The sequence below is a fragment of the Mustela nigripes genome, chromosome 3 (genome assembly GCF_022355385.1).
Source record: "Mustela nigripes isolate SB6536 chromosome 3, MUSNIG.SB6536, whole genome shotgun sequence".
Classification (NCBI taxonomy): domain Eukaryota; kingdom Metazoa; phylum Chordata; class Mammalia; order Carnivora; family Mustelidae; genus Mustela; species Mustela nigripes.
In genome coordinates this window covers 37,308,076-37,331,649 of record NC_081559.1, presented here as the reverse complement: position 1 = coordinate 37,331,649, position 23,574 = coordinate 37,308,076, and the positions used below count along the sequence as shown (strand labels likewise).

General features: G+C 43.9%; 1 protein-coding gene across 1 annotated transcript in view; it reads left to right on the top strand.

The window, feature by feature from the left end:
* The window catches only part of DNER (delta/notch like EGF repeat containing), a 308,544-nt gene that overhangs the window by 185,989 nt on the left and 98,981 nt on the right, over nt 1-23,574 (top strand). The window contains exon 6 of the mRNA XM_059393655.1: nt 15,876-16,029. Within this exon, the coding sequence (XP_059249638.1) occupies nt 15,876-16,029 (154 nt within the window). The remainder of the gene's footprint in view (nt 1-15,875; nt 16,030-23,574) is intronic.

The window sequence follows — 23,574 nt, the reverse complement described above, 5'->3', positions numbered from 1 at the left end:
TTTGTAGGGGTCTGGGACGGAAAGAGAGCCTTCAGCGAGGTGAGTGGCAAAGGTAGTAGTTGACTTGAACTTGGATTAACTGACGGGCAATGCTGTCCCACCAGCCAAGGTCACAGACTGTGGGAACTCATCCTGGAATCCAATCATTGCTCTCCAAGCTTGAATTATTTTCATTGATTTTTCTTTCTTTCTTTCTTTCTTTTTTTTTTTTTTAAAGATTTTATTTATTTATTTGACAGACAGAGATCACAAGTAGGCAGAGAGAGAGAGGAGGAAGCAGGCTCCCCGCTGAGCAGAGAGCCCAATGCGGGCCTCCTTCTCATGACGAGATCATGACCTAAGCCGAAGGCAGAGGCTTTAACCCACTGAGCCACCCAGGCGCCCCTTCATTGATTTTTCAACCCAAGCTTGCTGCTCTATTTTGGAGGATTTCTTTACACGTGCAAGATTTGGGGGATTAAAAAGAAGTACTATGTTGTGATATGTAAAATCAGAAACAGCTGCCAGATTTAAAGGAGTTTTGCCTGTAGGGCTCTTTCAGGTTGCTAAAATAAATACAAGTGGAAGAAGTATGGGCTTCCGTATTTAGAGGAGTTATAATATTATACTTCCATTTTTACCAAAAGAACAATTCATTTTACCATTTAATCAAATATACCCCATTAAAGGCAGCTTCGTTGAAATTCACAGGGTAGACCATCAGTTGCTTTGCTGTATCCTATTAGAAAGGATCTTCCACTGACCTTAGCCCTGTGATGCGGGCATTTTTTTCACCCAAATTACTGGATGCGGATATAAAGACTCTCAGGAATTAAATGATTTCAGTAAGGGCTGAAATTTCAACATTTTATAGGACTTCCAAAGGCACTAACATTTAGCTTCATTTTGATCAGTAGGAATCATATGATGGCATCATTTTTGTCATCTAGCTGGAGAGAGAGTTCAAGGCGACAGCAGATACTCATGTGTTTGAGGAGAGCTCTCCCTGAACTTGGCACAGACAAGGTCAGTGTGGACTTCCACATTGGTATAGACCATGCTGAGGCTTCATGGCCCTGTGGCAGCCAGTGGACATGTCAGCAGATCAGAGGTAAAGGTCTGACTCTGGCACTTACTGATACTGAGTTGCTTAATTCCCCAGAGCTTTATAATCACAGTGATGTACAACCAGCATCTGTGAAAGCTTGGGGTTTTTACAGGGAGCCGAGAGGAGGAGATGGGCCTTATCCCAACGATGGGAATGGTGACAGGGTCCACGTCACAGAGTCGAGGCACCTGCAAGACCAGGGCTTATCTGGACACATCCCAGTGGACTCTGACATGAGATCATTTATGTGAAAGTGTTTTGTAAAGTCCTTTACAGATGAAAGATGGCACCCAACCAAAAAAATGGTGCTTGTTACCTCCATCACCGGCCTCCTTCCTGTGACCCTTGTTGCGCTCGGTGCTCCGATCCACTCATCCTTGGAAGTTTCTGCCTCCACTCGTCCTCTTTTGAACTACCCAGGAACACTTCTGGCTTGCACAACTGACTTTGACTGACTGTAGTGGAAATCGTTTGGGGCCAGACTCATGTTTAATTTCCTTCTCAGAGTCCCAATTTTAAAGGATAATTGTTAGGAGAAAGTTGATGCTAAAATTTCTGAATCCAAGTTACTAGCATGTGCTCTGTACACTAGCATTTGGGGGCGGGATTTGTTTTGTTTTTAAGACCTGTGCTATGACAAGAGTGCTCTTGGCCACAAATAAGTAGATGATGGGTTGACTGCCTTATTTCTTACCTGTCGTTTTGAAGTGCGGCTTAGTTACGTGAATTTTTAATTTTGCAGTTAAAAAAATAAAACTGTTGATAAATATCACTTTTAGCCCAAAGTACTCATGAATATGTAATTGTTCCCCAAAGAGAGTCTTGTTTAAAGAATCTTCTAAAAAATACAAAAAGCCATGGTTATCTGCCAGCGATAGTGAAAGAGGTACATTTATTTTGAAATTTTTATTATGAAGGGCTTTACTTCTGAACAGAAGATTCTTGATTTTTTTTTTTCTAAAATGCTTTTAAAAAAATAAAAGTAACTTGACATTGGTTCAGTGTAGTTGCCCCTGAGTGGGCTAGGGGCGAGGAGGGGCGGGTTGCTGCGCTGGTGTGAGATTCAAGGATGTCTAGGGAGGTCCTTTCATCCCCAATTTTCTTGACACACCAGGCTGGAGGGATGCCTGGAAACCTGTTATTTGAGCTTAATTCCTGTGTAATAAAGGCCTGATTTCCTATTTAAATGCAAATGTCCCTAAAATGGTATCACACTAAGGTTTTCTCTGTCATTAAAACTGGAGTAGCTTACTTTTGTAAGGGGTTGGTTTTAGTAGGAGAGAGAACAGTAGATAATTCTAGGTGTTGGATATGAGAATAAGGAGCTGGGTTCGGGGAGGTGAGATTTGTTAGCAAATCTGAGCCCTGTGTTTGGCTTTCATTTTTCCCCAGTTTTAGATATAGGGGAGGCTGGCGTCATTTGAGCCAGTCGTCTGAGACAGATGTAATGCCAAACACTCTAAACTACTTTTATTCTGGGGGAGCCTGAGAAAGTCTAGAAACACTCATCTGATGACATAAATGACTTGGAGCCCTAGTCCATAGCAAAAGCCCATTTATGCGTTACTCAGAAAAGAGAGGAATTTGGGCCAGCTAATGGTTTTTTTTTCCCCTTTCCAACATGACTATCTAAAAATTATAATTAGGAAACATTATTTGAGGTTGATTCCCATACTGAGGACTGCCGTGGATGGCAGCCACATGGTAAGGTATATTGGCCTTTGTCAGAGACTATGAGCATGAAAGAGGAAGACAGCTTGAAGCTTTTCTTTTTTTTTAAAGATTTTATTTATTTTATTTATTTATTAGAGAGAGAGAGAGGGAGATCACAAGCAGGAGGGAAGGGTATAGGGAGAAGCAGACTCCCCGCTGAGCAGGGAGCCCGATGCAGGGCTCGATCCCTGAAGCCTAGGGTCATGACCTGAGCTGAAGGCAAACACTTAACTGACTGAGCCACCCAGATGCCCAAGAACTTAATGTTTTTGTACAACACTTACATGGATCTGTGTTTAACCCAAGGACTTCCACACCCCACAGTCTTCTGACATGAGATTTCATCACCCCATCCAACGACAGACATACTGAGGCTCAGGGGAATTAAGTATGTATTTTCTTTTTTTTCTGAAGACCCTAAATCCAGTATCCTATTCTAAGAGTCATACGTGCAATGGAAAAGAAACTATCAGCATCAAAAAAGGTTAAAATATAATACATGGACCAAGAAATTTTGAAAGGGAGACATGAGCAGTGTTCATGTTCCTATAGTCAAATTCTGTGTGCAGACTTTTCTTTCTTACTCGGACCTGGAGGATTAAAGTAGTCCACGGAAGAGATCATTTCATGTGAATATTATAGATTTATAAAAATAGTCTGAAAGCAAGCAAGATTTGTCATGCCTATGAACTAAAGTAATTCTTTTGGCACTGTGAGTTAGATATTTTGATGAGCTTTTCCTGGAAATTATTAAAATGATTTTTTTCTAATTATCTTGGGGAATGCATTTATTAGATATAACCTGCCTTTTGTTCAGGATTAAAATGATGAAAGCAGCCAATGTTTAATGAAATAAGATTTAATTAAAATGAATGATAGGGCCTTCCCACCTTTGTGGTTTTATTTCAGTTTGTGTCCATGTCCATTCAATAAAGTAAGAAATGCATTCGTTAGATCAGGAACTCGGAATAAAATCTTTGACAATAACACGAAGAAATAGGTTTTTTTTTTTCCCCTTCTCCAAATACTGAGGAAATGTTTTTGTCAAATTCTATGGTGTCAGGGATTATATAATCAAGGCAAAACTTTAGGAGTTTAGTTTAGGACAATTACTCTTACTTTACGAGTGATATATTCTTTTTTTTTTTTTTAAAGATTTTTATTTATTTATTTGAAGGAGAGAGATCACAAGTAGGCAGAGAGGCAGGCAGAGAGAGAGGAGGAAGCAGGCTCTCCCCGGAGCAGAGAGCCCGATGCGGGACTTGATCCCAGAACCCTGAGATCATGACCTGAGCCGAAGGCAGCGGCTTAACCCACTGAGCCACCCAGGCGCCCCTACGAGTGATATATTCTTATTTCAATAGGAAACCAAGGGGCTGAAACATTGCTCTTGCTTCCTTACAGAAGGCTGAACTGGTCCCTTCCACGAGCTCTTCTGGGTTTTGCTATTTGTCCCCACCTCTCTCTTGGACTGGATTTGAGCCTATCCACAAAAGTACATAAACTATAAAACAACCTAGAGAGGAGGAAGACAGATGGGAAGGGGAGGCAAAGAAGAATTATAGGTCCGATGGGAAAATAAAGCCAGCTTAGTTGTACATGTACAGAGGAAGACCCTTAGACTGGTAACGGTTGGAACTGGGGCGCACATGCTTCGGTGTGGTGTGGCCCGTGGATGTAATTGACCACCCAAGTAAGGAGTCTGAAGGGCATGAGGAGAAACAGGGAAAACAGGGAAGGGGAAGGAGAGAAGAAAGGAGACCGCGGACCCAAGGGTTTCCGCTAGGACACCTGTCATTTAGGTGGACATCACACAGTTGGACTGCCTCCCCATCTCTGAATTTTGGGTGTCAAATGGGGACAAAGGTCTTGAGCCCTTGAGATCCTAAAAGGACAAAAGATGCCACTCAGGACTGACCTAAGAAGAGACCCAGAGCAATCGGAGTGTTTGAAACAGTCAGGGCAGGGAGCTGGGGCTTCTCTCTGAGGGAGCAGGTACTGTACCTCTAACATGGGCCTGGTGCAGGCAGCTCCTGTGTGGTCTCCCCATGTATTCGAGCGCTGTGGTTTACTTTCAGTGTCGTTTCTTTCAATAGGTCCTAGAATCAGATTTCCTGGGCTCAGATTTCAATTCTTCGATTATTAGCCAGCAGACCTTGGTCAATTGACTCAGCCTCTCCTTGCCTCAGTTCGCCCAAATACAGTACTGGGATAACAACTGCAGAGAGGATAATTGCATTTTTCAAAGCCCTTCTAATAGCACCTATTGAGTGTTCAAGAGAGGTATTCGGTAAAGGTGATAGTGATGATGACAGTGACACAGATCTATTTCTCTAACTAGCTTGTCAATTCCCGGAACACATGAACTATGCCTTCAATGTCTCTGTACGTGCAGTGCCAGCCTCTCCAGAGGGCTGTTGTTCAATGCGTGTTGTGTATACTGTAGGATAATGACTTCTGTATGCAAGCATCAAATATTTGTGAAGGACTGAGGTGGCATTTGAGGAAGATGGCTCTGAAAATAGTTGGAGGAATAAGCCAGAGAGAGTGCATGTCCGTGCTGGGCTGAATTGGCAAAACTCACATGTTGAAGTACTCACCCCAGTGGCTGAGAATGGGACTGTAGTGGTAGATTAGACCTTTATTTATTATTATTTTTTAAAGATTTTATTTATTTGACAGAGAGATCACAAGGAGGCAGAGAGGTAGGCAGAGAGAGAAGGGGAAGCAGGCTCCCTCCTGAGCAGAGAGCCTGATGCGGGGCTCGATCCCAGGACCCTGAAGTCATGACCTGAGCTGAAGGCAGCGGCTTAACCCACTGAGCCACCCAGGCGCCCCAAGATTAGACCTTTAAAAAGACAGTCAAGGGGGGCCTGGGTGGCTCAGTCGGTTAAGTGACCAACTCTTGATTTCAGCTCAGGTCATGATCTCAAGGTCATGAGATCAAGCCCCACGTCGGGCTCTGTGGCCAGTGCAGAGTCTGCTTGAGATTATCTCCCTCTCTTTGCCCCTTCCCCCTGCTTATGCCCTCTCTAAGTCAATCAATCAGTCAATCAATCAAATTAAAAAAAGAGACAATCAAGGTGAGACAAGGTCGTATGGGTCATATAAGTTGGGTCCTCATTATGGTGATTGGCGCCCTTACAAGAAGAAGAGACTATGACAAAGACATTCACAAAGGAAAAGGTTTGTGGAGACACAGGGCAGCAATAGCCATCTATGAGCCAGGGAGAGAAGCTTCCAAAGAAACCAGCCCTGCTGACACCTGAGTTTTGATTTTCCCGGTTTTCTGAAATGTGAGATAGTAGATTTCTGTTTGAGCTGCCCATTTGTGGTCCTGCATTATGGCAACTCAGCACATGGATGTGGTGAGAGTAAGAAGGAAACCCATGAGGCAGATGTTAGCACCCCAGGGAGACATGCGGTCACTTGCAGATGGGGAAGGATAATGGGGATTTATGGCTTCCATGGGACTGAAACCGAGATGCATCAGATCGAAGATTGTGAGAAGACTGGAAGCCAGCCTCCTTCAAGTTCTCACTCAGTGCATACATGCGTCCATCGCCCCCCCTTCTCAGGATGGTGTTTGAACCACACCCCTCGTACTTTGTGTTTGAACCACACCCCTCATACTTTGTAACTCAATTCCTTGCATTTTCCAGTATCTTAAATTGTAAGAGATATCTTTGCAAGGAGACAAAATCCACTTCTCACTGCTTCTGGCCAGCTGTGTGACCTGGAACAAGCTACTTAAACTACTGTTTATGAAACAGAAAAATCATTCTGATCTTGCAAGACTGTTGAGAGGATTAAGTGATCTTCAGCATGGTGCTTGGCTTATGCTGGGCCTTTCTTCAATAAACGGTGGTTGGGTACCCTGCCCTGTCTCCATCGGATTCCCATCTTTAGAAGAAGTTTCCACTCATCGTCTTTGCTTTACACTTAAAAATGTAACTGAAGGGCACCTGGTGGCTCAGTTGGTTAAGCGTCTGCCTTCAGCTCAGGTCATGATCCCGGGCTCCTGGGATTAAGCGTCCCCGCATTGGGCTTCCTGCTTAGCAGGGAGCCTGTTTCTCTTCTCCCCACTCACGCTCTCTCTCTCTGTCAAATAAATAAATAAAATCTTTTTAAAAAAAGTAACTCAAAGTAGGTTTTCCATCTGAGGTGACTTGAGGAAAATGGTAGGAAAGATCCTTATTCTTCAATGAATTCTTCTCATCAATAATTTATTCATCAAAGTGTCTATTTTATTAAAGCTTTTTCTTTACCATTTTCTTTTCATGTAGCAAAGGAAAGAACTAAAAGACTAAATGGAATTTTAAAATAAGAAATTAAAATGGCATGTCATTTACTTGTAGAATGGGGCTGGTTTTTTTAATAGGGAAATTCAATAAAAGATGAATTTTCAGTGACTTTTTTTTTTTTAAGTCAAACTTTACTTTTGCTAACGGATTAGTACTTTTCATCAAATAGATACACAGATACTGGTGAACTGAAGATCCAGGCTGATTATGTGGAAATCTTGGGACTAATTATGGCAGTGCTCAGCCTGTTGAGAACAGAGAAGTTGCCAGGATATGGTTAGAAACCGCTTTTGAATGTCTCCATTCTGCCAATCCATACATCCTCTTTGAGACGGAAAGCCTTTTACAAAATTTCCTGAAGGACATTTACTTTCTTCTCCCTTGAGTAATAAAGTAAACTTTGCTGTCCTTTGGAAGGAAAGAGCAGGGCTCATTTATTATTGTTCCTATTTTTCAGAATTTAACATTTAAGCCAAAGAAATGAATTCTAGGAATTTTTGAATGTCAAGTTTTGAATTTCATATTTAGATGATCTCCATGTTTTCTAAGCTTACTTTTTTTTTTCTAATAAGCAGTTATGTTTGCAATTAATGAATCCACATAGAAGAGGGGTAGTGTGTTTAAGGTTAATGGGAAATAAGATAACATAAGCAATGTGAGCATGTTGTTTAAATTCCATGCGTAGTAAATGAATAGTAAGACCTAGCAGACAGACAAGAATTTTAAAAATGTAAATCAGTGAGTTTTCCTTTGAGGTAGTTTACAATGTCCCCAGCAGGGGGCAACACTTTGTCTCTCTGGTTGGGCTCCAGGGATCTCTGTATGGCCTGGACTTAGGAAAAGGCATGTGTAGGGATTTTCACATCGTAATAGGAATTCTCAGATAGTGTCTTAAATTTTATATCCAAATAATCCTTTCTGTCTTTTGAAATACAAAATCTGGGTTTTTTAGTAAAATACAAAATCTGCCTAAAAGACTGTGCTAGTTCTGACCCATTAGTTATAACTCACCTATGCTGAGTCATATGAAAATGTATTCTGTGATGACTGCTTTTTATCTAGGTTTTAGTATCTATCAGTGTTAGAGGGCTTTTGTTCCGTTAATGTCCCCGGTTCTTGGTCATGTTGTTTCAAAGAATGAGGAGTAGATAAGACGGAGAGTGGGGGGCAACAAGCCAATTTTATTGAGCAAGAGTGTAAAGCTCCCGGAGAGCAAGGGGTCCCCGAGAGGGTTGCCACCAGAGTTTCTAACTTTAGGGGTTTTTATGAGCTTTTTTTGCGGAACTACCTTCAGCAATCAGGGCGTGCTCAAGTCGTGCCAGTCAGGGCTTCGGTCACATATCTGTCTGCCGATTAGGTTAATGTCCTGTGCTGAAGGTCTTTTTTGGTTGACAGCTGCGTGCCTGGGTTTAACTTAGGTCTTAACTGCCCCTTGCCCATGATATTGACAAATGCTTTGTGGTTAATTGTCTTATTTCAGGACGTTTTGCAGAAGTCATTTCTGCAAAGGCCACACAGCAGAATGTCAGTGTGGTTCTGTCTAATCTGCAAAACAGAATGTCAGTGCTCTTTGATCTTAACTGTCCTGACTCCATATTTTCTCAGTGCGGACCCTGGCCCTGACTACCTACCTGCCCAACTAGCTCCTAACATCAGTTATGTGATTTCAGACCCAAATGACCACCCAGCCAGGTTCCCAGGAGCTGGAATAATAGATCCTTGGCTGAGGTCCTTGCCAGGATGAGGCTCCTGCGGCCTCCATCTGCACAGATCCAGGGTCAGTACATCTTGGGGTGATGGGATAGCTCAGGCTGGAATCTGAGTGATCCTGCATTGTTACATGAGACAATGGGGACTCACGGCCTTCTTTCCCTAAAATCTGCTTAAGCTCTGAGCGTAAGGGTCTGCAGAAGGCCCCTACTTGGGGAATCGTCTTCATGAACAGTTGCACTTGGAGCTCTCCCATTAAAAGAGCAGGAAGAGGACAGAGCTTTCTATTACTAGGAAGCAGACTCCACGTCTTGATCCTGTATCTAGAGAATTCATCTAGAGGAGTCTGAATATCTACCTACAGGCTCTGCCAAGCAGGAATTGCTTTCCTTGCTAAGGCCTGGGTTGGGTGTGCCCTGCCTGTGGCCTCTGCCTCCTGGGGAAACAGAGCAGCCAAGCCTTCCCTAGCCCAGAAATGGCTAAACTTCAAGAAGACTCTGCTGTTTGGAGGCAACTGTGTTGACTTTACCTGATTCTTGTTGCCCACCGGAGAAAGCAAATAGACCTCTGGGGCAAGCAGAACTTTTCCTGACATTTGGAGATGAAAGAAGTTTCTGGACTAGGACTTAACATCGAGGGAGGCTCCGTGACATGCACACAAGGTTCTCTCCAATATCCCTGCCATAAAGGCAGGAGCAGACTCCACAGGGAGGAGCTGGACACAGAATGCAGAGTGTGATTCTCATTTTCTGAAGTTTTATCTTTCCTTTCTTGGGACTTAGCCAGACCCTTAAAATAAAAACAATGTACTTCCTTATTGTGGAAAATCTCAAGCTTATCCCAAAGTGAGAATAATTTGGCAAGCGTTCATGTCTGTGTCACCTATCTCCAACAATGACCCGTTCATTGGCTAGAGTTGGGACCTTGCCGATGTTCATACGTTAAACTACAATTAGCCCAGATGTTGTTTGGAAGCGGGCTGGCCCCTGGCAGAAATGGAAATTGGCCCAGGAGGTCCTTTAGCCAGGAATGGCTCAGAAAATCTCCTTTCCCTTCTCAAAGGTTGAGGGGTCCATTACTCACCTTCTGGCTTGGAAATTACCCTCCACATTCTATTCCAATATCCCCTTGTGTAAGAATGTGTGGACAAAGAATCTGTAAGTGACTGTGATGCTGTCTCAGCGAAACACGAGATCCTCAGAGATAGACAAGGACGTGGGGGAAGAGGACCCCTTACCTGCGCAGGACTCTTCTTGAAGATGATTTCAAACAGCCCCTGATGAAGTCAGCTTAATTCAGTGAACAGTTGAGCATCTATTATGTATGTGTAACTTAAGTCCCAGATGTCAAGGACCCCCAGTCCTAGGGGAAAATTGTCTAATCAAAGTTTTCGAGTCTGCCCAGGAGTCATTAGGCACTTTACGTATAAGAGATATGTTCATCCTTCAGGAAGGATATTTTTATTCAATTTTGAAACCTTACTTGAACACCTTTGGTATTCTTTTTTTTTTTTTTTTTTAAGATTTTATTTATTTATTTGACAGAGAGAGATCACAAGTAGGCAGAGAGAGAGGAAGGGAAGCAGGCTCCCTGCTGAGCAGAGAGCCCGATGCGGGACTCTATCCCAGGACCCTGAGATCATGACCTGAGCCAAAGGCAGCGGCTTAACCCACTGAGCCACCCAGGCGCCCACCTTTGGTATTATTCTTAAGACTAAAAAAAATTAGAATCAGTGAACCAAAAGGATAGTCAGTGACGCCGACAAGGAAGGCAGGCAGACAGCAAGAGAGGAAGTAGACAAACTATGCAATCTGGAGCCAGAACCAAAGTACCACAGTTATTGGAGTTATTTTAAAGTTGGGGTGAAGGGCGCCCCATGTGCATCTCTGGTACACGGACCAACGCGGTGATGAGAGGACAATATTCAGCTACACATGGGAAAGGCTTGAAATCGATGATACACATTTAAGCCTTGACCTTACACTCACCGGCTGGGACACCTTCCAAAATGTATCTGACCTCCCTGTGGAGTCTATTCTCAGTTCCTAAAATGGATGTGATAATAGCCACCTGACAGAGGTGGTAAAGATTAAGGAGATAATTCAGTGTCAGCAAGCTCTATAAACAATGAGATTCCGTGTCCAGTCAGCTGGGGCTTTTGTGGTCATACCGATGTCACAAGGACACCAACAAGAGATAAGTGTATTTTCTGGATACTTTGTTTAAGGGATAGAGTAAGATAGAATGGATGAATTCTGACCCTGAGAGAGAGAAATAAAGCTCCTCAGAAAACTCGTCTCTGTGGGATGATTTGTTCGTGACGAATAGGCTTTACTGAGAAGTGACGGGTGCAGAGAATGAAACGGAAAAAGTGAGATGGGCCATATCGTCAAGGGCCTTGTGTGCCATGCTGGGGAATTTGGACTTTCTTATCACACATTTGACTCCATATTTCATGAGGTTCTTGGAGTATTAAAAAATACAAAAACATAAGTTAAGGGAAGATGTAAATTAGAGCGTAACCTCCAAGTTAGAAAGAGGACAAAGCCATAGAGGTCACAGAGCTCGAGGTAGCTGTTCAAGTCGAACTTCTGGTTGACTCTGAGCATGCTGTGACCAAATCAAAAAGGAGGAAAAAAATGGGCAGTCACATGATCTGCATTGTTCCTGAGGACAAAACATCAGCTCTTATGAGAAGCAAAACTTTTACTGGCACTTAACTGAGCGAATTTCTTGAGGAAGACTTTATAAAGGAGGCCCAAAATGATGTGTGGTGAAGAACGTTCTCACCATCATCCTCACTGTAAACACAGTAGGAGGCTTAATGGGCTTGTTTCTTATAGGGCTCCTCTCTTCCCCTTCCCAACTTTAATTTCCCCCATGGTATTTATCAGCTCACTTACTACATTATTTACTTGTTCATTTTATTTATCATCAGTCACCTACACTAGATTATTGTTTCTAAGAGACAGTCTTGTTCATTTGTGTGTTTCTGGGTCCTAGAACAGTGCCTGGCCTGGCACATGGTAGGTGCTCAGTCAGTATTTGTCGTGTGGGTGAACAAATGAATGCAGGTGTGACTAAAACTTTTTAAACCTCCAAGTGAGCTTCCTACCACCGAGAAATTTCCATTAATGTACAAATGGAATATTTGATGTCAAGCTGTTGGGGAAATTGAGATTCTGCATTGGGTTTTAAGATTAATCTCTGAGGGTCACTTCTCATTTTACTTAAAAAAAACTTTTACATGTAAATATACAATGATTTTGCAAGGAAATAGCTTTCTGTAATTTAGCTAAGCTACTAATTTTATTTCTGAGTGGAGAGAAGGGCAGAGCCAACTGTGTGCTGAGCAGATAGCCTAACGTGGGTCTCCATCTCTAGACCCTGAGATCACAACTTAAGCCAAAACCAAGACTCACTCAACCAACTGAGCCACCCAGGCACCCCGCCCCACTAAGCTACTAATTATAAGAAGTCCATTTTGTCTTTTATGCTGGTTAAGTCAACTGGACCTAGATTAGTGCTGGCATAGTGGGTTAATCTTCTTAAGGTTGGTATAACAGTTTACAATTTTCAGTGATCACAGTTTCCCACAACAAAGATGCTAATAACATAATTTCCTAGTAAATATTCATGGCTTCTTACAAATCAAGTCTTGAAACTTAATATTAAAACAAACCTCTTAATATTTTTAAGAAAGCTCATTGCTCTTAGAAAATAGACTTAGGAAGAAATCTAACTTTATGGACCATATGATACAGAATACATAAGAACTGAAGTAGAATTTTATAGTCATGGGTATGTAAACATTTGTTAATCTTCCTTATCCATCATTCAAAGTTTAAGAATCAATTCCATGTTTTGTTTGGTCAAAAACAATTATTTCAACAGTTTCTTAATGTTACTTTCAACATTCTGGCTTAAAACAAAGCCAAACAAAATGTGTGGCTTCTGTTTCAGCTTTAGATTTAATAAAAGCTAACTTGAAGATATTTGATTTGGTGTTTTTAATAATTTATTTCCACAAGCAACATATTTTCCATGGGACAAAGCTGATGAATTATATGCAAAATGTATCCCCCAAATAGCCAAAGAAATTGATCTGCAATATGGAACTGCTGGATACAAACCAAGTAAATTTCAGAGGACAGCTGCCAAAAATAATGACACATAGTAATTTATGAAGATCCTGAGGCCCATTTTGGAATTGTATGTGGCCAGCACGCACAGTGTTTACATTTCAAAGGCAGTCAGGAATCTGCAGGTACACCGAGGACTCCAGACATGTCCCTGCAAATATCAAAGGTGTACTCTGTTGCACATTTGGGCAAGGACGAGATTTTTCCTTTAAAGATAGTTCTAGAGAAAGAGTTTCCTATTTAAAAGGCTGCCTTTCTAATAGCCTTGATGCAGCTTCTCCCAGCTTTGAACTACAAAGTCCATGCAAATGCACACAAAAGGGGGGGGGGAACCCACCTCACAATATCATGAAAAAGCAGATAGGGAATCAACTGTTGCTAGCTGGCAGAGGGAATTTCCGTTTGCCACAAAGAGGTGCAAGAGAGGATGGAAATAGAAGGCAGAAAATTTAACTCTAACTGAAGAAGAAAAGCCATTGCGTTTATTCCACCTGTTCTGGTTTCTAAGATATAGTTGAAGAATGTGTTCTTAAACTTAGGAAGAATTGATTATGCAGATTACAAAGATTTCTCCTGTTCCCTTAACAAAAAAATATTCAGTTAACAAAAGAAACACACCTACACAGTATCTGGCCATTTGGTAGAACTAAAGATTGTTTGACGGGTGTCTTGACTGGTTGCTGAGGTCACAGGTCTGTCCACTCCTGGTTTAGTCACTTTCGGCAAGTGGCATCCTGTTAGAGTATAAGCTATGATATCAGTGTGCAAGGGACAGTTTTTCTTAGAAAAGGTGTCTCTTGGGGATGGGGCAAGTTAGATGGAAAGCATTAGAAGTATAGCTACAAATAGATTGTGTCCATAATACAATTTTGCTTAATGTGTCTGTGGGCCTTCCTTCCAGGAATGCAAGGTTGAGTGAGGTCTAGGGCATCTAAGCAGTCAGATATTGCTAGACAAAGATAAAAAGAAATAGATACAGTTTTTTAAGAAGCTAAAATGGCATTTGATAAAATTCATTCCTCATTCTACCTTTCTGCTTAGTGATAAATTCTACAGATCTCCCTTTGAAATCAAGCTTATTCTAGAAGAACCAGCAATGAAACCATGAGGGCCAGAAAAGGCCGGGGTTGGGGGAGGGGGCGGAGAATGTTACCATTATTTGCAATTGGCACACAATTTGGGAGGGGTTTGTTTTATCTAGAAAACCCAAGAGCATCAAGTAAAAACATGACCAATTGAGGGCTCAGTGTGATGACCAGTAATAGAACTCAAGCATTTTATATACCAGTCATTATTGCTAGCAAGTTTGATGGGTATTACAGGAAAAGGATGAGGAAAATATTTTGTGTGTATATATATATATCGATATATATATATATCGATATATATATATATCGATATATATATATATATCTCAATCAAGTTATATATCTATCTATCTATCTATATATCTATATATATATATATGCATGCCTGGGGGGTCAGGGCCCTGGTTGGGGATTTTGAGTTAACAACACCTGGAGAAGAAGGGGAGAGTCTCTCTCTGAGATTAGAGACAGGGGACTGGGGCTGGGGAGGGGGAGGTGGGAGGCAGGGTGGGTTGGGGAGAAGTTATGGGTGGGGCTTTGGACCAGTAGGGATTTGAACTCCTGCTTGATGTGGAGGCTTGGGGAGTGCTGGGAGGATGCGGTTTTCTGTTTTGTTTGATTTTTTTAAGTATTCTGTTTTGTTTATGCCATTCTCCTTTGCTTCTTCCAGGCCCTCTGCAGTAACAACCTACATTGCTTCACACAGGGTTTGGAGCCCCATTAGTGGTTGGTTGGTTGGTTTGTTTGTTTCAGATGGTCACCACCCCCAGGCATTAAGTATGAAGAAAAGATCAGGAAGGCTCTGTTTTATTTGGATTTTACAACTATCTCATGAATGAAGGTTCCAACCAAATGCAGTGCTCTGGGTCTGAGTTATGGTCTTTCACTAAGATAGCAGGGACGCCATAAACCAAACAAGACATTTACTAGAATTACACTCTTTTTAATCTTCCCTTGCACTCAGTTTGTCTGTATAGCTGTGTGTTGACGCTGAAGGTAACTTAGAAGGTGGTTCAGTAAATTCCCTGCGTGCTCTGGAAGGTGGTCAGGGCGGGAGATCTGAGGAGGTGTTTGTTACAAGTGCTGTGGATGCTACAGGAGCTGAGCTGGTTGGCTGACATCTTGTTTCACGGCTGGAGAACAATCCATCCACTCTAGCAAGATGGAAAATGGTCGGGGTAAATGTCAATAAAGAAAGAATGAGAAAAATACATGTATGAAATTAAAATGTAAGACAAGGGGCGCCTGGGTGACTCAGTGGGTTAGGCTACTGCCTTCGCCTCAGGTCATGATCTCAGGGTCTTGGGATGGAGCCCCGCATCAGGCTCTCTGCTCAGCAGGGAGCCTGCTTCCCCTTCTCTCTCTGCCTGCCTCTCTGCCTACTTGTGATCTCTGCCTGTCAAATAAATAAATAAAATCTTAAAAAAAATGTAAGGGAATATACATCATTTCTCTCAAAGCTATGATTTTGATCAGATCAAAATATAAATGACATGATTCCAGCATTCAGTATTGGTATAATTACAAAAAGGAGCGAGGCGGGGTGCCTGGGTGGCTCAGTGGATTAAGCCGCTTCCTTGGGCTCAGGTCATGATCTCAGTGTCCTGGGATGGAGCCCCGCATCAGGCTCTCTGCTGAGCAGGGAGCCTGCTTCCCCTTCTCTCTCTGCCTGACTCTCTGCCTACTTGTGATCTCTCTCTCTGTCAAATAAATAAATAAAATCTTAAAAAAAAAAAAAAAAAGGGAGCGAGGCTTTTGAACTTTGGGATTTCCAGCCAAAGTGTACATTTTAGAGGTCTCACGTAACATGTATGGTATGCTTGTGTTTTAGGCAACTTTTTCCTGTACCTGTGAGGATCAGTACGTGGGTACCTTCTGTGAAGAATTTGATGCTTGCCAGCGGAAGCCATGTCAGAATAACGCCAGCTGTGTGGATGCAAATGAGAAGCAAGATGGGAGCAATTTTACCTGCATCTGCCTTGCTGGTATGATTTCCATAGATGAGTTATTATCGATCTCTCTGTAGAAGGTACACTTATTAAGGGTGGCTAAGTGACATATTGTCCAGCTGCTAGACAAGGCAACTTTAAATTTTTACAGATTGTCTCAGGCTGTGCTTCACAGGCTTGGGAATGGAAGAGTGAAATTCACATGGGGATAGACATCCTGTTCCTTGGCTGGCTTTCTGACACCGGGATGCTTCTGTCTTCGCGGTCCACCATTTTTATCTTGGGAAATGATATGTTTGGTCAAAGAGAGGTCTGGACATTTCAGAAACAGTTCTGCAAATATATACCAAGTGTGGACTGGGACTGTGTGGGTGATGACGCTCAGTAACAAGAAAATTCCAGGACAATCTGTGCAGGTTGCTGTGTCAAGCCACCTCATCTTCCCATTGATGTTAATTTCCTTTTGTTCATGTATGTTCATTAGGCCAAGTACACTGTTCTCCTCAGTGGGGGAGGTCTTCAGTGTTCCTTGATCAGTATGGAGGATTGGTGGGCATTACTTGGAGACCAATGGGCAACCAGTAGGAGAGCACAAGCTAGTGCCCCCAGATTTCTGTGCTCTGCAGTCATCTTAATTGACTTATTGCTTAGCCAACTCGATTGTTAACACTCAAGGAGCAGGAATGGCATTTCCCAATGAACATTCTGATATAGCTATTTTGATACAGCTTAAAAGCAAATACCAAATTCCTCCTTTTTTTTTTTTTTTAACCATTAAATAACATGCAAAACTGGCATCACCGTTCCTTTTTCTGTTTCATCTCTGGTTGCCAACATCTGCCTGATGCTGTAGGAGTTGGGGAAAGCCAGAGGGATGGAGTAAAGGGACAGTTGGAGTGATGAAGTCTTTATTTTAAGAAACAGGATACAGAGGTGCAAAAGTTTATAGACAAAAATTGAAAGTTCTTCACTCATCTTTCCCAATCCAAAGCATCAGTCAGTCACTGGGGTAGGTTAGTAATCTGGTATATTCTTTCCAAACCTGTGTGTGTGTGTATCTCTGGGTGAGTGTGTGTATTTCTCTTGCACACCAGATAATTAAGTATTTTTCTATATGCTTTTTAAAAAACATGGTTACAGTATACATAATTGTTCTATAACTTGCTTTATTCCATGTATATTACATTTATAGTAGATCGTAGAGAACCTTTCATGTCAGTATGTACAGATTTGCCTCATTCATTTTTAACTGTTTCAGTGTGTCTCCTAAACTTGTATCTCCAGATCATCCTCCCTCCAAGCTCACCTACTGGTTACCTGACATCTGCCTTTGGATGTCCCTGGCCACCTTAAGCTACGCCATTTACAAAACCAAGCTCATCATGCCCCCCTCCTACCTGCTCAGCTTCTAGTGTTCTAGTTCTATAAGACAGACATCTGCAAGTCATTTGAGGTGCCTCCCTCTCTCTTTGTCCACACCCCTTCTACCTCCAAGTGTTCTCCATTTGACCATCTGGAGACCTCGCAAATCCAGAACCCTCTCCACAGCCCCACGACCGCCACCCCCAGGCCAGCTACCTCTACCCCTTGTCTGTGCTGCTGAGGTCATCTCCCACTGCTTGTCCATACACCCCTGACTGTGCTACATGCTGAACCAGCATGATTGTGCCATAGGGAGCCCCCCTTTTGTCCCCATATCCTCTCTTCTCCAGCTGGTGGCAGGTGATCATTTTCCTCTGCAGATCTGGTGTGATTGCCTTCCTACTTCAATCCCTTCTTCCCATTGCTCTTCGGTCCATGATCTGTCCCTTGCCCCCCTTTCCAGCCCCACCTCACCCCACTGCCCACCTTGCTCTGGGCCTGACCATCTTGGCCATTCCTGTCCCTGACAGCCCGAGCTTGCTTCTTCAGCTGTGGGCCCACCTCTCCTCTTTGTGCCTGGATGGCTCTTCCTTCTGCCTCCCTTTGACCTGGGTAACTACTCCCAGGTTTTTGTTTCAGTCCTCTGTGAAATGCCACCTGTCCTTGGGAAGCCTCACTAAGCGTTTCAAGCTGGGTTCCCTCCCTTTTCTCCTTTCATAACCGTGTGGTCCTTGCCTTGACAGCCTTCATCTGTTTTCAGTGTTCATTTACACGTGACCTTTTGATGACTGCCTGTCTTCCCCACCAGTGTTAACCTCATGGGAGTGGGGCCTGAATCAATCTAGCTCATCACTGTATCCCACAGGGTCTGACAAATCATGGGAGCTCAATCAAGGTGTTGATAAGGTGAATTAATGGAAGCATAGGGGCATGGCCTCGTGTTTTAAACCATTCCTCTAGTGATGGATATTTAAGATGTTTTCAATTTCTCTTTTATAAGTAATGTCAGAACAAATAAAGAACCTTCTATAAATGGTCTCAGTCGGGTGGGTAGGTGGAGCTTGTCACTGTTTGGACTGAAATGATTTCAGTTTGATATTTTACCCAAGTCTGTTCTTAAAGGGCATGTCTCCATTTTATGAAAGGAACTCATGTGCACTGAATCAGAAGGGTCATAAGGCAGGGTTGGTGACGCTCTCTCATCTTGTCCATAGCCTGCTTTTTTATATATTTACTTAGCTCTTTTAATAATGTAATAATCACTGGTGAAATCAGCTTCAAAACCAGAAGTTCAACCCTATAACTAATCATATAATCTCCTCACTAGCCCTTCCCTGACTTCCCCTTTCTATCTAGGGGTCCTGATCATTCTGAACCTTGAGTGGATTAGTCCTTTGTTTCCCTTTTTATAAAGTTTTAATATTTACAAATTTTTATAGAAGGAATTAGTTTTGCTTTAATTGTTTTCAATTTATAAAAACAGCACCATGTGTGAATGCTGTTATGGTTATCCTATATCCTATATACACATATGCGCCACCTAGGCAGGATGTGCTATTGACATGGGAGATGTTACCTCCCACATCACACTTGGCTGGTTGAGGGCAGCAACTGTTACATTCTATTCCTTTTTACTTCTCTGCCCCTGTCAGTGCCCAGCCCTGGGCCTCCCACAGTCATAGACACAGAATACATGATTACATTGAAATGTAGTTTCTTTAATCAGGATTCAGTTTATAAAAGCCTTCTAATGTTGAGAATATAGTTTTTCCTCAAAGGAGCTATTACTTTTTCTGAAAAGAGCTGTGATAAATCTTCAAAACTGTCACTGCCAAAATGTTATTAGCATCAAGCAAAGCATTTTTCACCTTCAGAGCACTTCACTGTTCCAACTTATTGGTGATTTCAGCCCATTATAAAAAAAACAAAACAAAAACCCAAATTTGTCATTTCTGAGGCACAGAGAGCGTAGCGTGTGTTTCCGTCTCAGCTCTACCCTTAAACACTGAGTGTTGCTCAGGGATGTGGCCAGATCCCTCTGAACAGTGAGTTAGCAGCAGGTCACCTCCTCCTGGAGTCACCTCCTCCTGGGGACACATCCTGAGTAGGCTAGGCTGTCCCTGCTCACGCCCAGCCTCACTCACCTCAGGAAGTCCACGTGTGAGCAGGTGAATGGGGCTTTTTGGCTAGTGGCTTAGTTCAGAAGTTCAGAGTGGAAGGCCCTATTCAGACATTTCACATAAGTTGAATTATTCGATATGTGGCCTTTTGTGTCTGGCTTTTTTCGCTTGGCGTCACATTTTCAAGGTTCCTCCATGTTGTAGTGCGTCACCAGGGCTTTGTGGCTTTTTATGGCTGAGTAACATCCATTGTGTGGAGACACCATCTTGTTTATTTGTTTGTCCAGTGAGGCACAGTTGGGTTGTTCCCACCTTTGGGCTGCTGTGGACAGCACGTCTGTGAACCCCGCCCTGGGTATGCCCGCCCTTCTCTCCTCCTCCCCCACGGCCGCATGCTTCCGGCCTCTCCTGTCTTCCTCGGTCTCTCTGCCTCTGTCTTCCCCTTCATCCCTGGCTTCTCATCAGCAGGGATTCCAAGGTCTTGTCTTGTCTTTTTTTTTTTTAAGATTTTATTTATTTATTTGACAGACAGAGATCACAAGTAGGCAGAGAGGCAGGCAGAGAGAGGTAGGGGGGGAGGCAGGCTCCCTGCTGAGCAGAGAACCCAATGCGGGACTCGATCCCAGGACCCTGAGATCATGACCTGAGCGGAAGGCAGCGGCTTAACCCCCTGAGCCACCCAGGCGCCCCTCCAAGGTCTCATCTTAAATCAAGTCCCTAATAAACAAAAATTTAGTAAGTCCTTGCCGCTGCCTCCGTACGGGGGTCTCCTCCTCCCCCTCCCTCTCGCCTGCCCCCGTCCCCCTCCCTCGTCTTCTCATCACTGCCACACACTGGTTTTGCTCCAGACTGGGATTTCCTACCCATTTACTTACGCTTCCCTTCTCTGTGTATTGTGGAACTTCTCCGAGGTCACTGGAGGTGTCCTTCCCACCACTTTCCAAGTCTCTTTCTTTGTCCTTGTCTCTTCGAAGCTCTTCCCACCTGGCTTACAGGACACTGCATGTTGTCTGCTCTCCTCAGGCTAGCCCGGCCCTCCTCCCCTCTTTGCTGTCCCTCCTCTCTCTCAGGAACTCCTCCTCGTTTACCTTGTCCTGCTGCCTTTCTCTGCCTTGACAGCAGTCACTCGTGCTGAGCTGTCACCTCTCAGTGTCTCGGTTTCAGATCCTTGCTTCCCTCCTGTCACCTCAGTTCCAGCACTTTCATGGACTTGGCCCTGATGCCCTGCTAATGCCTCAGCCCCTCCTCAGACGCAACAGGGTCCCACACATACCTTCAAGCCTGACTTCTTTCGAGGGTTCTGGTTTCTATCCGCCTTCCTATCACCACCCTTGATGCTCAGGCTGGGAGCTCAGGCCTCACGACCCACTCCCTCGTCTTATTTATCTCTGGACGGTCCCCAGGTTTGCTCTCTTGAGGGTGATTTCCCATGTGCCTCCGCTGGTCCCCAGTCTGGGCTGTTGTCACCTGCTGCTGGAGTGACTGTGATAAGCCTGCCCACCCTCTCCATGGTCCGCCTCGCTTCCAGCGGTGGCGCTGCATTCCAGAAGCCCCGGGCTGGCGATGCTGAGCAGGACTGAGAGGTCAGAAGGCCCGAGTGCCCAGCCCGCTCCCCCACTCCTCATTCTCCCTGGGACTTCAGGGCAATGACGCCTTGAGGCTGAGGTTTCAGAAATGTGACTGGCCCAAATGCCCGCTGCTGTTCCTGGATATAAGCCAGGAATGGAGGCCCTACGCGGTGTGCAGCCACTGCTTCCCCTGCAGGTGGTTTGGCCTTAGCTCCTCTGCACTGTCCCTGTCTGGTGAACCAGCATGGATCCCGTGGGACCCTCAAAGCATCCTTTTCCATTCTGCTAAGACCTACACCCTGCCCACCCTTCCTGCCTCAGGGCTAGCCTTGCTTGGCTCTCAGTGTTTCCTTCCTTCCTTTCTTTCTTTCTTTTTTCTTTTTTAAAATATTTTATTTATTTATTTGACAGAGATCACAAGTAGGCAGAGAGGCAGGCAGAGAGAGAGGGAAGCAGGCTCCCTGCTGAGCAGAGAGCCCGATGTGGGGCTCGATCCCAGGACCCTGGGATCATGACCCGACCTGAAGGCAGAGGCTTTACCCCACTGAGCCACCCAGGTGCGCTGGATCTCAGTGCTTTCAAACAAGCCTCATGAAAAGGAAATAAAACATACACGAGAAGTAAAGAAATGTGGGGGTTGGATCTATGGTCCTCGGTTTGATTCCAGGCTGAGCTGCTCACTGACGCTACCTTGTTCCCTTGAGCCCCAAGTTCTTCCACCTGTGAAATGGAACAAGTCTCGGCCTTGTAGGAGTTAAAGAGAACATACCCACATGCACATACAGTACAAACACACAGACACACAGATACACACACACACACACACACACACACACACACACACAGAGGCCCAGAATGGGGGATTCACAAAGGACACCTTTTGCAACCTGCAAATGCTAGTAAGAGTTGGGAGGGACGGGCACTGCCATTCTCACTCTCTCCCTAGACGCTGTGCCCATGCCCCCCATGTCCCTCTGGAGTCCCCCATTTTTGTCTCCACCACAGCACCTATGCTGAAGAAGAAGGGAGGAGAGTTAAGCTCTCCCCCCAGATTGAAGCGAATGAGGACAGGAGGTGACCAGCCTGCGACACCCCTTCCCCATGTCTGCCCTCTGTTCAGAAACCTTCAAAGATGCCCCATTGGGAACCCCAGCTCCTCGGTGTGTGGATTGGAAACCCCAGCCCCGTCTTCGTCCCCTACCCCTAGTCAGTGCATCTGAATGGGTCTGATTTGGCACTGTGACCCTGCTTTAGCCCACCCCATGTGTTTGTTTCCTAGGAATGCGTCTTTGCTCCTTTTCCGGAGTGGGAGCTCCCTGCAGACAGGGACTGCATCTAAGTCTCTTTTAATCCCTCTGACTGTGAATTTTTCACTCACGCAAAATGCTTTTTTTTTTTTTTTTTAATTTTATTTATTTGACAGACAGAGATCACAAGTAGGCAGAGAGGCAGGCAGAGAGAGAGAGAGAAGCAGGCTCCCTCCTGAGCAGAGAGTCCAACGCGGGGCTCGATCCCAGGACTCTGGGATCATGACCTGAGCCGAAGGCAGAGGCTTTAACCCACTGAGCCACCCAGGCGCCCCACAAAATGCTTTCTTGAGGAAGGAATACCTTCTCTGTAATTTGGCTTATTATACAACCCTAGAATTTAATTGATAAATGTCTTTAAGTCAGTCCCTTAACTTGTTGGTCTCATGGAATAAATTCTGAATTTAATGTTTTCTCCCTTTTGGTTTCAGTTTCTCTTGGGGGGTCGTCAGAACATATTTAAAGGAAGGAACTTTTTTTTTTTTTTTTTAAAGATTGTTTTATTTATTAGAGAGAGAGAGAGAGAGAAAGTGTGAGCATGAGTCGGGTGGGGGAGAGAGGGAGAAGGAGACTCCCCGCTGACTGGGGAGCCAGACCTGGAACTTGATCCAGGACCCCAGGATCATGACCTGCAGATGCTTAATGACTAAGCTACCCTGGTGCCCTTAAAGAAAGGAACTTTTGAGAAATATCTCCCCCTTTGTAATCACCAGATTAGGATCTATTGGTGTCACACGTCGCTTGGCCTATATCAATCTCATGATTTCTTATTTGGGTTCTAGGAAAATGGAATGAAAGAGATTATTTTAGAAATAGCCATGCATGGTGCTTACATAGTCATTAATTACTTTATAATGAGAGCCTCCAGAGTCCCTGGCTCTATGATAGGGGCTGGGGGGGAAAAATCAGCAACACCTGCTCTTAAATACTAGGAAAGCCGATACAGAAACAACGCAGTGACAGGCACAGTCATTCAGCCTGGGGGCTCCCAATCACAAAAAGAAAAAAAACCCATGGCAACAGTATAGTCGGGAAAGGCTTTTTAAGAGAATATTTGACTTTCACTTTTTGATCTTCTTCTTTTGTAATCTGTGTCATATGTACAACTCTTAAATGGATAATATTAACATTTGATATTTTAAAAAGCTGCTGTTAGTTTTCCAGATCAGTAGTTCTCAGCCTTTAGCATGTACCTTGTGTCAGAATCACCTGGAAGCCTTCTGA